This window comes from Schistocerca nitens, chromosome 1 (assembly GCF_023898315.1).
Source record: "Schistocerca nitens isolate TAMUIC-IGC-003100 chromosome 1, iqSchNite1.1, whole genome shotgun sequence".
NCBI lineage: Eukaryota > Metazoa > Arthropoda > Insecta > Orthoptera > Acrididae > Schistocerca > Schistocerca nitens.
Window position 1 is genome coordinate 1,063,923,527 of NC_064614.1, and position 13,033 is coordinate 1,063,936,559.

The 13,033-nt window shown below is 37.8% G+C and overlaps 1 protein-coding gene across 3 annotated transcripts in view; it reads right to left on the reverse strand.

Moving 5' to 3' along the window:
- LOC126238161 (uncharacterized) overlaps positions 1-13,033 on the reverse strand; it is a 107,814-nt gene that overhangs the window by 40,419 nt on the left and 54,362 nt on the right. Inside the window, exon 6 of one of the 3 annotated variants that reach the window (XM_049947773.1) lies at positions 2,412-2,536. The exons of the other annotated variants lie outside the window; for them this stretch is intronic. Coding sequence (XP_049803730.1) covers positions 2,502-2,536 — 35 coding nt within the window. The 3' untranslated portion in view covers positions 2,412-2,501. Of the gene's footprint in view, positions 1-2,411; positions 2,537-13,033 lie in introns of those variants that run through there. 3 annotated transcript variants of the gene reach the window in all.

The window sequence follows — 13,033 nt, forward strand, 5'->3', positions numbered from 1 at the left end:
CTCCTGTAAAAGACGCTGTGAGACTGTTCTTTGTAACAGCAATGTACTAGCCATGCTACCTATTTCTGGACTTGATTACATCCACTTACTTACTGTGTAGCCTAAACATTTTTGTTCCTTTTTGTGTGCATTTCAGATGTTTCGCAATTCAGAATCATTCTGGTTTTTTGGTGGTAGCATTCTAAAATAAATAAACACACTAACTTAAATATTTTGACTAGATTAGAAATGCTTAAGAAAAGTGTTTAGTGTTTACTTTATGAATAATTAAAACAACATAAATATTAACTAAAACTGTAACTGACTATTATAACAACTTTAAATCTAGGTATCTATTTTTTAAACTGACTGATGACCATCATACTTTCAATATTCAACTTTTCACTTGTAAATTTTAGCTACATTCACTGAAATACTTGAAAGCTGGCAACAGTGGTCTTCTTTCACCGACTCTACTATAGCATTGGCATTGCAGATGGCTTGGTGTGGGTGAGTGATGGATGTAGGTGCACCAGGAAAGGGAGCTTGTGGGTATAAAGGCCCTTTATTTTTTATTATTTACATCATTCAATTACTAGTGTTGATCTCTGGAATCTCGATTAATGTAGAAAATATCAACACGACATCTCTCAGCATGTTGACTTCCTACCACTGATCTTATCAGTTGTAGCGAATGCTGCCACTGTGGTGTCAGTGGATTTCTCAGGCATCTAGACCCATAACAGGCCAGCTGTGGCACTAGCTGTTGTCATAGAATAGCTGGCTTGGTGATCCAGTAGCCTGAACTCAGTGGTGGATGATGGATGGCTATGGCAGGCTGCATCACACCCAGGTGACACAGGGCAGAGCAGTCCTTAGTCTGGGCCCCAGAACATGTAGCTGGATTCCTGTGAGTATACCAGTGAAAGCCACAGGGCTGCCAGTGCATGGGTGGTCAGGCAGTAGTGGGAGGTTCGAGTCCCAGTGATGATGGTAGAAGCATTGTCTTCACAGTAGCGTCTGACAATGGTTGAGTGTCATAACATAGCTGCAGCTGAGCAATGACTGGCTGGCCACCAAAGAATGAATAATGCTGTCAGAAGGCTGATCGTGAAGGTGAAATATCACTGCTGCATTCCTCCGTATCATCGAACTCTGTTGCTAATATGAAAGATTCTCAAAGGGTGTTCAGTAGCTGAAGGCACTGTCATTGCCTTGCGAAAGTAGTTTGAAAAGCAGCCACATAGTGGGGGTACTTGTGTCAGTGTAGGTTGTTAGACTTGTTTGTAACAAGTGTAAAAGGTGACCACTGGGTTTTCCACAGAAAACAGGCAGTGCAATCCTACCCTTTTGAAAAATTTAGTTTTAACTGTGATCAATTCTTTAGGGTATACCATCATAGATTTATAGAAGTGGAACAGGATGAACTCAAATGACTGGGCAATGGTGCGTATTCATTATGTGGGATTGATGGTGACTGACCCATTTCAGCAGTGTAGTATCACCACATGGAGAGCAGGATATGGGACTGTCTGTTAGGTGCCACAAGTAGTATTCGGATGCACAAACTTTTGCAGGGCTCTCCAGGCTACTGGGTAAATATGGAGGGTGTAAACTCAAATGTGTACTCCCTAAAAGTTAATGGTATTTGTATTTGAATTTTCAGCTGGGTAGCCTTTTGTGTATGAGTACTAGCAACGGTGGCCATGTGACACAGCAGTGATAAAAATTCTTTACCCACTGTTTCTAGTAATTCCAGTGGTGCTGCTAATTCTGCTTGAAACCTGCATAACCCTTCTAGGAACAGACCCAGTAGCAGCATTGAATGACCATGGACAGAATGTAGTTGTGCCTCCTGCAGTTCATTGGTTTCTGTCTGTACGTCATAATACTATTGATGAGGGTGGGAAGGAACTTCACAATCATTAGCTGGATGTCTACAGCCCCTAAATATGCCCAAGTCATGACTGGTGGTCTCTGCTGATGCCTGAATGTAAGTCTTGAGTGTGGTGAGTAAGGAGCACAGCTGCTTAGTGTTATTTGCTACATCCCTTTCAAGACTGGAGAGCTGTGTCCTGTGTTGCTCTATGGTTACCGCGTACCAAAATCAGTTTTCAAGATTCAACTAACTGCGTCTAGCCAGCTCCTTTTTTCGTTGAACTAACTCCCTAGTCTGGCATAGTTGCCTCTGTTACATGTAAAATCTGATTGCAGCAATTTTATTCCCCTCGTGTATGACTCAACCTTCGTTGGTTTTTCATCATGAGTTGCAGTTTGCAAAAGTATCTTCTGACTGCTAAATTTTGTATTCAATTGCCATATATTACAATTCATCCTTAGAGTCTTCTGATGACCTAACATTATTACTATGTCTGGCTGTAGCACAAATAGTATGCCACTACTTAGACGATGTACCTTGAGGGATTCTGTCACTTCACTACAGCACAGCAGACCTTCTACAATGAGGCTTCCTGTCTTCATTTTCCATTTTGTACTGTGCTCAATGCCCAGTGCTGGAACTGTTACCACTCATCAAGGGTTGGAAAAGAACCACACCCTAAAGAAAGAAGAATTCCTTTGTTAGCTCATCATTCAGGCCCACAGCCTAGGTACATAGGGACAGATTGGAGTAACCATAGGTATAATCTGTTTTACTATCTAAATCTTATCTTTCTTTTCGTTTTTTCTTCTTTTCCTTTTTTTTTCACCCCTCCCTTCCCCTTTTGAAAGGTGCTGCCAGTAATGGAGGTAGCGTCTCCGTAGTTCCTTTAAATAAGCAAATACAGCCTATGTGCACTATTATGGTGCATGTTGGAAGTTGTAATTTACAATTAACAGTTTATGTCAGTTTTACAACTTGGCTGGACTATTTGTAATGCAAAACAGACTTTTTAATCTTCCTCTTTGGCACATATAGGTTGGTTCACATTACCCACTGTCCCACATGATACTTCAATAATGTTGTATTTTTGCTATGGTTACCTCCCTGTCATTCTAAGGCCTTGGTGTTTATCTTTTTAATTTGATGGCAAATACTTTTTAACCTTTTGGAAAAATTTCGAACTGACACTTTTTTTTTTTAAGTGGTGTGCTATCTCAAAAGGAGATGGCATGCTTTGACAGAAAACAACTTAATATGGGAATAAGCCTGTAATCCAATCAATCTTCAAGTTATACTCAGTTACTACATAAGGGAGTGGAGCATCACTGTCATTATGACTATTGGACTATTGATGTAGTACCACATTTTTCCTATTGTCCTGCTGACTCTCTCAGATTGCCTGTTTCCCTGCTGGCTTAACCTTCTTGTCTTGAATTCCTTAATTGTAATAATCAACTGCTTTATTAAACCTCATGTAAGATTTTGACCTTGGTCTGTTATCACTGTCTCTGGTGTTCCAGACTTCAGTACTCTTAACAAACCATTGTGTGTACCACTGTTTCTGCCTGCTGGTTAGGTACAGCAATCACAGACATGAAATGCAAAAAATTATAAATTATCATTGATACAAAATGGTTTCCTGCAGGTGTTTGAGCGAATGGTCTAATTACATCCATGGGGATCATTTGAAATTATTTATCTGTCTCTGCTAATCTCTGCAATACAATTTTTTGTCAGCTGAGTTCCGCTCTTTGTGCCTATGGGATAAAATTCTTTGCATAATATTTGACATCATCCTTATGTGTCTTCCACCAGTAATTTTGTGCAACTAATCATTCTGTGGTTTGGTGGCCATTGTGTCTGACTAAAACTGAATCGTGAGCATCCCTCAACACTAATTTTGGAATTTTTCTGATACCACTAGGCACAAACCTCATCTTGTCTCTCGATACAGCACACTGTCTACACTGCTGAATTGTGGTTGCTTTGTAACATGCTAATAGTCTGGGTTAGTAACTTGAGCCTCCTGCCATTCTTCTGTGTCTTCTCGTGCACATTTCATGGTGCGTATGTTGTGTCTAAGTTCATGGTACGATGTATCATGCAATATGAGAGAAAGTAGCATGACTTGATGTGATGGTGCATGAGAGAGAGAGAGAGAGAGAGAGAGAGAGAGAGAGAGAGAAAGATATTCCTTATTACTATGTGGCAGTTAGTGCTCAGATAATTATTCTTAGTGTAGGAAGTCTTTGTCCTTGTTAAAAAGTAATTCATTAGGAGTTTTTCATTCTTGTGAAGTAGAAATCAATGCCATTGTGAGATTTTGAAGGAAATTGTATTATATATCTGTGTATAAGCCAGTGAACAGATAATTCATGTTACAAGAGGAATTTCATTGACACAAAAGTCGGGAATGATGGCCTTTGTAGTCTAGTCCCTTCAACCCCCACAAACCAACTGACACAAAAGTCAATAAAAGATTGTTCATTTCAAGAAGGTACATGTTTACTCCACAATTGACGTATACTTCAATTATGATCTATTAATGAATATCAGCTCGAGAACATTTCCGATGGGAGTGTTCAGTACTAATTAAACAGTTTGATGCTTTCTTTGGAAAAGGAGTAATTTCACAGATAATTTTAATCCACCAATGTTGGACATTTCTAAGAACTGAAAGCAAATCTGATTGCTATGTAACAGAGCCCAGACGAATCTTTCTCTGCAACTTTGATTAACACTTTCAGCTTCAATACAGCATCTGCAGCAGTTGGAGCAGATCGCTTCAACAACAGAACTGTGTAGTGAGAAAGCAGTTTCACACATCACCCTGTATCAAACCATGGTGTAGGTATTCAACACAACAGAGCACACACACACACAGTCACTCATACATATCAAGGCAAACACAAAGTGGTGTGGGAAACATATAGAGAGAGACACTCACTTAATATAAGTGCACATCAGAGAGACTTTATAAATGGCAACCGTGACAGGACTCAATCCTGCTGCAACAACACTTTAATATCACTTTAATGGTGACAGTTAGACACGACACTAACAGTCAAACATATTTGTGATTACGGATACCTGTAACATACTTTGTGACAGACACAGTTCTAATTTTTTTGTGAAATTAGTTAGCTTATTAATTAAGTAATTAATGTTTCATTTTTGTGCATGTATGTATATCCAGAAGGTGTAACTACATTATGGTTCCTTGTATGTTTCATGCTAACTGAACGTGCAGGAGTATCTTGTGAGGAGAACATGTACGCCATCCTAGCAGCCAGGCTGAAACTTAAAAAAGGCCAGACATTTGAATTACTATCTTTCTTGAGCATTTATGAATTGTAATGACCTTTTACTTATTGATTTTAATGTGTAAATGAGTCGTTTCTGTATTACTTGTACTAGTATTTCATTATTTCAGTAGATATCTTAAGACAGTATTTTATGTGTTATCTGTGTACTGTGTTCTGTTACATTGTAAACCTTTTTTGCATGTGTAGAAATCAATATTAACTCTTGTGGGAAGTATTTAGTAGAGAAACTGTCTGTTGCTTATTTTCATGGTGTTAACTAGGTATATGTTCAAAGCCAATAAGCAAGAACACAACATTATGATGGCACAAAATCAATTGAGTAATGTAAATATATCATCAACTAGTGCCACGAAATTTCATACAGGCATAGTTAGTGATATGTTGATTGTGGCTGAGCAACCAGCAGTAATTACTGTGCTCACGCCGTTGACACAAACTGTTGGAATTTCCGACATTCATACATCGAGTGAAATCCAAAGAAATACTCAGCGACCAACAAATAACATGAATTTGACCTCTGATACAGACATACTCGCTAGAGGAGCATTGCCTGCAACTACACGCGAGAATGAAATTAATGTGTCAGTACAATCTTCAATAAACCCAGTGCAAATGTCTATTGCTGAGAATACTGATTAGTTCCCCCAGTTTATGTCAAATTTGACCGTCATATCACAAGGGATTAATGTATTAATGAATAAGATTCAAGCATTGGAGACTGCGCAATCTAATTTTGCAATGGCACAATCCGCTTTTGAAAATGATATTAATCAAATTCCAAGCATTGGAAACCACACAATCTAGTTTTGCAATGGCACAATCCACTTTCACTCAGGAGCAATCTAATAAACTAAAAGCAATAAATGATAATATTACTGAAAAATTCCAAAGTTTGGAATCAAAACAGAGTCACTTGATTGCCAGTCAAGCACAACACTTTGTTATGCAAGAACAGCAATACAAAGAATTAACAACCAAATACAATGATATCGTATATCATCAAGATAAGCTAAATAATCAAGTGCAAGGAGTTGTCCATGCACAGAAAACCATTGCATAGGACGTGAATACAATTAAGAACAACAACGAGCAAGCAATCATTGATCTTACTCGAAGAATAGACAGTCTTAATCTCGAAGGTAACAAACATCTAGAGAAACTTTTCAGTGAACAAAAGATCACATTTTCTAAAGACATAGAGGATTTGGCGAAAGAGCAAACTGAGATGGTGCAAAATTATGTTGATCAAACCTTGACAGAAATGGTTGCTAATGTGCAAGTTAACAATCATACTGCACAAGGACAACTTAAATCAGAAATTCAAGAGATTAAGGATAATAGAGGAGAAGAATTTCCTGCTTGGAAGGCAAAGATTGAAAACACACTCAAAGCACGCCATCAAGGTTTAGTTAATACCATAGGGGCACCTGTTACCTGCAGTTTATCAAAAGCAGCCATTATTCCTGATGAAACCAGTGAAACCGAATCCATGCAACAATATCCATGTATTGGTGCATATTCACAAAATCAACAAGAACCAAATTATCAGGAATATCATCCACCATGAAATAGTCACCAGAATACACCTTTGACTATGAATGAAGAGAAAGTGCTTAAATATAATCAATTTCAGATATTTAACCCCAAAAGGAAGTCCATCAATCTCAGGTCTTTATCAAGAAATTTAGAGGGATAGTGCCACAAATGTGGACTGAGCAACAAAAAAAAATATGTACGTTGCAGGATTTATACATGGGGATGGATCGATGTGGGCATCAGAAGCATCCGAATGGTGTCATGAATATGAGCAGTTTGAAAGCGCTTTCTTGCACAAATACTGGAATAAGGGAGTGCAAGAAAGACTATGCAAGGAAGTTTTTGACCCACAACCATTTTCTTTCAAAAATGGATTTTTAAGGAAGTATTTTGAGAAGTACATAAATAAAAGCAAATACTGGAATGAACCAATCCTGACACAGGATGTCGTTTGAATATTAAAGGCCAAACTTCCACTTGAAGTAAAGGAAAAACTTCTACATGTGCCTGAACAACATGTGGAAGATTTTTTAGCCATATTGGATTCAATAGACATCCTGTTCGAAGAATCACGTGTTTGCTATACCCAACCAAGTAACCAACCTAACAAATATAATAGCAACAATAAACCAAATGATAAACAAACCAAAGAGAATAGTGGGTATGGAAACAAATCTTTTGCACACAATTTAATTCACCAAACCCACAGGTGAATTATTTCCAGAAAAATGTGAAATCTTGTAATGAAAATCCCGAACAGAGTAATCATGACCAACAAGGTGAACAAACATATAAATGGAAATGGAGGAAAAATAATAAGAAGAGGAAAGGATATTATCAAGAGGGGAATTATCAGCCAAAACGCCAATATCAGCAACAAACCCAAGAGTATCACAACCAACCACAAACTTCAGGTTGGGAGCCAAACGTCAATGCAAATGAATGGTGAAACCAATCACCAGTAATAACTGACATAATGGGCCAAACATCTACTAATAATGTACAATCATCAAACTACACTCGATTGTCAGAAGCCCTGACAGCGCAGTTGAGGAAGTTTTGAGAGGTGAGAATTCAAGCGTCAATTTTTTCTGGTACGATGATGACAGGTTACTAATAGAAGAACTTTAGCAGGATATGATACCTTGTCAAGAGGAACATACCACTGAACCTGTTGTGAAAATTCAGGTGGAAATTGAAGGCATTACTGTGCAAGTTACTTTAGACATGGGAACAGCAGTAGATGTTGTTTCTGAGAAGTTATTTCAAAGAATACTTCAGAAAGTAAATCCACTGATTTTCCCTGTTCGATGTTGTAGGATTGTAGGCCCTACTGGTCATAGGTCTTCTCAGGTTAAAGTGCATACTCAACTACAGTTAGGTATAGGAAATGTAGCTATAAATTACACATTCCTTGCAATAGAAAAATTGGTTGAGGACTGTATCTTGGGAATTGATGAATTTAGAGTGAGGAACTGGCATATCGATTTTTCTCTGGGCATTGCCAGTTTTACAATAACGGATCAAAGACATCAGGTGGATCTTCTCAGGGAACATAGTAGCCTTGGAAAGTATTGTCATGGATGAAAACTGCAAATCCAATGGATACATTGTGAACCTGCACGGGAATACCAAATTAATTATTTGCAACCAGTCTTAAAAACTGAAGATGTGGTATATGAAAAAGTTCAAGAACCTGAATATTTGCAGCACCATCAAAGAAAGCAGTTATACGATCTTCTACAGGAATATCATGAAGTCTTTGAAGGAAACCCTCATGCAATCAAAGGATACACATGTCATTTAGATGTGATTCCACACCAGGTTTTCCGCTGTACTTTTTATCCAGTACCGTGGAATCAACGAAAGGTGGTTTATGTGGAAATCCAACAGATGAGTGAATGGAGCTTATTGAACCTTCAATGAGTCCATACTGTAGTCCTCTTCAAGTTGTTCCAAAAAAGGGAAGAAAAGTTCGTCTCGTGCTAGACGTACGGCAAGTAAATAAGATTACTGTGCCCGTACGAACTCATCCGTAAAATATCGAAGAGTTAATTCAAAAGTTCAAAGGGATAAAATACTTATCGAATATTGATCTCAGGAGTTCATTTTGGCTAGACGAACAATCAAGAAGGTACACTGCATTTGTACACACAGGTAGAAGCTACTAATTTAAGGTTCTACCTTTTGGGCTAAACGTGAGCTCAGGAGTTTTTATAAATGCTCTTCATTATGCATTGGGACCTGCACTTCAAAGCAGTTTAACTTTGTTTGTGGATGACATGCTCATTGCTATGATCACATGGAAGGAGCACATCGACTTAATGAGGAGAGTGTTGGACTGTTTCAAGGAAGTAGGCATAACTGCAAATCTGCAGAAGTCCCATTTTGCTTGGAATAAAATTAAATTTCTGGCTCACCTTATAAATGAAAAGGGAATCTTTCCAGACTCTGAGAAATTAAAGGCAATCAAAAACTTTGCAGTTCCAACAACTAAAAAACAATTAAAGGGATTCCTCGGAGTTGACTCTTTTTTCAGGCGTTTCATTTACAACCACTTTATTAATGCAGAACTGTTGTACAACTTGTTGCGCAAAAATCCTCCATGGGTGTGGACGCAACAATGCCAGACTGCATTTGAAGCAATAAAACATGCCTTAGTTAACTCACAAATATTATATCATCCAGATATGAGCCAAGAATGCTTCGCAAATTGGAATCAGTACCTGCCTCTTCCAAGTAAAAATGATAGATGGAAAACCAGCTTTCTGTCCAATAGCTTTTGCTAGCCGACTCTTAACTGCTTGTGAAAGAATGTATATGACTACCGAAAAGGAAGTGTCAGCCATAGCCTGGTCATTTAAAAAATTCCACTAATACTTATACAGAGCAAAGACAAGAGTATACTGTGACCACAAAGTGTTAAGTTTTTTGAAAATGTGTAAATTATTACATCCCAGACTAGCAAGATGGACGCTCCCACTACAAGAGTTTCAATTTGAAATTAAATACATAAGCGGACAGGATAATTTCATCACTGATGCACTGTCAAGAATGCCAGACGGTGATTTTTCAACAATCAATATCACAGACAATCCATCCAAATTCAAAGTTCTGTTAATGACTGATAAAATATATAGGAAACATTTTCTTAAGAACATGGGAAAACTACAAAATGAAGATCCTCACTGGCTTTCAATAAAAGAAGTTTTAGGAAAAGCAGGAAATGAAGATCTGAAGCTATTGTATAAAGTAGAGGACGACGTCTTATTTTTCAAAGGGCATTTTGATTCAGAAAATTGGGTGGTGTGTATTCCCGAGAAGAATGAGGATGACTTAATTTTGTACATGCACGTCACTTGGGGACATTTTGGGTGTATTAAAATGTGCTCAGAAGTTTCAAGGATATTGCTACTTCCCAAATATCTGCAGAAAACTGCAACAACAGTTAAGGAAATTTAAAATTTTTCAGCTAGCCAAACCAGGAAATTTTTGTGTAATGGATTTCCTTCATCTTACTATATCTACTAAATCACTATTGATAATTTCGGTTGATGTCTGTGGTCCTCTACCAGCATCAGAAGGACACAAATATACTGTAGCTTTTCTCGATATATTCACCAAATATGTCAAACTTCAGTCAATGTACGCAAACGAGAGGCTATTCTTTCTGACAATGGGTCAATGTTCACTGGATTTTGCTGGAGGCAAACACTAAGCAGCTGTGGTATAAAACAAATTCTAACATCAGTGTTCTACCCTTCTGCAAATCCTGTGGAACAAATCTTTTGTGAATTAAACTGGTTCATGAGAACACAACCAACAAACCAAATGGATCTATTATCTTGACAATTTTCAAGAAATTGTGAACAATATGACACCCAATACGACAGAATGCACTCTGTACGAACTGATGTTTGGAAAACAGGAACAGAATGTCTGGATTCGACCAGTCCCTAAAGTAGCAATTGACAGAATGTCTCTACGAAATAAAGTAAACCAAGCCTTACTCAATATAATGGATAAGGTAAAGAAAAGAGAAATCTATTTTGACAGTCTACTATGAAAAATAAAAACATATAAAGTGAAAGACCAAGTTTTAGTAAAAACTCATCCTAAGGCTTCACTTATACAGAGGAGGAACAAAAAATGGCAATTATTGTATCAGGGACCATTTGTGATTACAAAAATACCTCATCCAGAGGCCTATGTTTTGAAGGCTGTGAAGAATGAAAGGGAGAAAGGAATGTATTCTCATCACTTGTTGAAGGAATTTCATGATGACTGAAATTTCTGAAGATTGAAGATACTATTCATCTCAAATAACATTGATTAGACAGTTTTACATTGAAACTATGAACCAAACTTAGGATATTTTGTTTCTTTTTGCAATTTAGTAGCTAGTTTTTCTTTTCAGACATTATGTTCGAGATGTATGCAGACATATGTGTTTGTTTTTAAATGTAGAGATAAGTTTTCTTTCCAGAATGCAGAGAATTTAGCTATAGTGTGACTGATCTCTTTTAATTTTTAATTAATTAATTAATAATAACTTCAATCAGGTCTCACAATGCATAATGACCATGGGTTAGTGATTCAAATGAATCTGGTCTGTGGCAAGATATTTTTTGCTTATGTCAAATTTGACGATGTCGGTGTATGTGTGTATCTTTTTAAACTCGCTGAAATAAAGTCATGCTGTTCGGAAGGGGTAACCCATTCTCAGCTAAAAACCCGCTTCTACTTTGTTTCAATCTTTTGTAATGGACATTTTCTTTGTAATTGTATTATTGTTGTAACATACCTGTGTATGTAAATTTTGTCATTGCAATTGTTACTTGTGAAGTTACCAACTAAGTGAATGCTGAGCAGTTACAAGCACATCAACAAGTGTTAAGGTGCATCTGAAAGATGACGAGCATAAGTTGAGATGGCAATATCAGTTGGTTTAGTGTATAGTGCATCCTACGGTTATTGATAAGAATCAAGAACATCTTACAACTTCCCAATATTTAGAATTCAGGACAGAGAATTAGAAAGGACTTTAGGTTAGGTTATATTTCAGCTCAGCATAGATAAAACACCTTTTTCACAGAACTTACATTGACTCTTATTTTCAGGTAAACCCTGTGCTGAAAAAATAATACCCATGAGGATACGATGAAACGGGAATAGAATTCAAATCAGTTACCAAGAGATGATAGATAGAAGGGAATCCTGTATGGATGTAACCCAACGCATCGACTTTTCACCTCAAGACACAGAAGATTTACAGTGTTGTGTTTCTTTTGTGAAAAGTGTTTAAATTCATTTCAAAAAATATTCATATTGTAAATATTCTGTTATCCACTGTTATTCAATTAATTTTTTTTGCAAATGAGAAATATGAGGATGGTGAATCTTCCCCGAGGTTCTCCTTGGTTTCGCTTTGTGGGGATTGGCTGAATGGCTAGATTGCAAGTTTGAGACATCCCAAGGCATGTGACAGAATCTTTGAGTGATGATGAAAAAAGATTCTGATCACATCTCATGCCATCCTCAACAAACTAATTAAAGCAAGCTAAATGAGCTATGCATATAAGCTGCATTTCAGTAATTTTCAAGCAGCACAGATTTGTTAGCACAATATTGTACTTCATTAATTATATGCACCCCAATGGATAATTTAGGTTCAATTTTCAATTGATAGTGTATGGGCTAATAAGAAAATGTTACTACAGATATTTCTATCTAGTGGACATTAATAATATACAGCATCATGAAAAAACATCGACATAGTGTTGTGTGAACGCTCGTGTTTGTTTTTGCCAAAAAACGTTCATCCACAAGAGGGGCATATACACTCCTGGAAATTGAAATAAGAACACCGTGAATTCATTGTCCCAGGAAGGGAAAACTTTATTGACACATTCCTGGGGTCAGATACATCACATGATCACACTGACAGAACCACAGGCACATAGACACAGGCAACAGAGCATGCACAATGTCGGCACTAGTACAGTGTATATCCACCTTTCGCAGCAATGCAGGCTGCTATTCTCCCATGGAGACGATCGTAGAGATGCTGGATGTAGTCCTGTGGAACGGCTTGCCATGCCATTTCCACCTGGCGCCTCAGTTGGACCAGCGTTCGTGCTGGACGTGCAGACCGCGTGAGACGACGCTTCATCCAGTCCCAAACATGCTCAATGGGGGACAGATCCGGAGATCTTGCTGGCCAGGGTAGTTGACTTACACCTTCTAGAGCACGTTGGGTGGCACGGGATACATGCGGACGTGCGTTGTCCTGTTGGAACAACAAGTTCCC